Below are 1,709 nucleotides of genomic sequence, written 5' to 3'. Positions count from 1 at the left end.
CCAAGTATTTCACCCTTATAATAGCTAAATTTCATGTTATTTTAGCTCTCCCATCAACATTAACATTGAACATTGAAGATGAAACATATGATAAATGTTAATATTCTCACATTATTTCCATAGTAAGAATACAATTGAGAAAAAAAAAACATATTATCCAGAAATGAATCCATATAGTTTCATTTCTTAACAAAACAAAATGACAAAAGTTGATTCAAAATTCAAAAGCAACATGAAGTTTAAATTGCAATCTAAAAGGAAAATTCAACATTTGAGTTATATTTCATCATCCCAAAGATCATTGAGTTGGGGTTTGGTGGGTCCATTGATCAAACGATTTTGATATATTTCACTAATTTTTTGAAGATCTTGTTTGGTTAACTTCCAATCAAATATCTGTAGATTTTGGTTCATCCTTCCCTTATCGTAGCTCTTTGGCACGAAGGTGACTCCTTGTTCATACAACCATCTCAGAGAAACTTGAGCTATAGTCTTACCATGAGCCTCTGCAATCTCTTTCAGCATTTCATTCTCCATCACTTCATTTGCTCCCTTACTTGCACCTTTCCTCAAAGGAGAAAATGCAGTTATCACTATCCCATTTTCACTGCAGAACTCTCTCAGCTTCTTCTGCTGCCATGCAAGATTCATCTCCACCTGTTCAATACCAAATAAATATATTAATTAATTCATCTTATCAACAATCATTCAAACAAATTACTCAAAAACAAGATTCATTATTCTTACTTGATTCACCACAGGACGGATGGTAGCAACAGACAACAAATTCTCAAGTTTCTTCACAGAAAAGTTGCTCACACCAATGGCTCGTGTCAGACCAAGCTTTTGACATTCTTCCATGGCTTCCCACACACCCTTTACGTCAAAAGGCAAAAGATCTGAAACCTCGATAGGAAATGAGAATTTTCCAGGTTGAGAACTGATGGGCCAGTGAATGAGATAGAGATCGAGATACTCCAGTTGAAGAGTTCTGATGAACAACAGCAAAACATAAAATAAAATCAATATATTTTCATAATTCATAGCTACTTGTTAGATTGAGTTGGATAATTAATGACCTGAGTGATTTTTTCAAGGCTGAAACAACGAGATGAGGATGATTGTCAGTGACCCAAAGCTTGGAAGTGACAAAGAGATCTTGGCGAGAGACAAGGCCAAGTTGAACTGCTTCTTTCAAGGCTTCACCAAGAGCTTGCTCAGAGCCATAGGCAGCAGCAGTGTCAAAGTGTCTGTAACCTTGTTTTATGGCCTCAATGATTGCTTCCTTTGTGTCTGTCTTGCAGGTGAAATCTGGGGCAGAACCCATTCCGACCACTGGCACCCTTTGTTGGGAACTAGAGTTTGGAAGCACCAACGTAGGAATTTCGACAGCAGCCATTGCAAAAAGTGCTGATGTTTTCTTGTATAGTAGTACTATGGTGTGATGAAGAAGCACCGCTTTATGAACTTAGCTATAAGGTTGTCACCTTTTTATACTGCAAAAGTGTTACGTCTACTCCAAATTCTTTGGCAGACTTTGAATTTTAAGGTAGGTGGGTTATATTCAGCTCTGCCACCATCCTTTGTATTCTTTATTTTAATCAACTTTGGCTAGTTAAACTTGGATGGATGTAAACTTTGGCGGCTCGTAAAAGATGGTTAAGTTTTATGATTTCTAATTTAACAATTTTTTTATAACAAGATACGTG

At 36.5% G+C, this 1,709-nt stretch overlaps 1 protein-coding gene across 1 annotated transcript; it reads right to left on the bottom strand.

Annotated features, from left to right (window-relative positions):
• Window positions 1–220: 220 nt before the first annotated feature.
• On the bottom strand, window positions 221–1,492 carry LOC106763880 (NAD(P)H-dependent 6'-deoxychalcone synthase). Its single transcript, XM_014648050.2, has 3 exons — window positions 1,080–1,492; window positions 748–991; window positions 221–657 (listed from the first exon to the last, which is right to left on the bottom strand). Exons 1-3 carry the CDS (start codon window positions 1,397–1,399, stop codon window positions 277–279), a joined length of 945 nt encoding a protein of 314 aa, XP_014503536.1. The 5' UTR covers window positions 1,400–1,492; the 3' UTR covers window positions 221–276.
• Between the last annotated feature and the right edge of the window lie 217 nt (window positions 1,493–1,709).

The sequence above is a fragment of the Vigna radiata genome, chromosome 6 (assembly GCF_000741045.1).
Source record: "Vigna radiata var. radiata cultivar VC1973A chromosome 6, Vradiata_ver6, whole genome shotgun sequence".
NCBI lineage: Eukaryota > Viridiplantae > Streptophyta > Magnoliopsida > Fabales > Fabaceae > Vigna > Vigna radiata.
The sequence above is the reverse complement of the archived record's forward strand: the minus strand, read 5'-3'. Positions and strand labels throughout refer to the sequence as shown.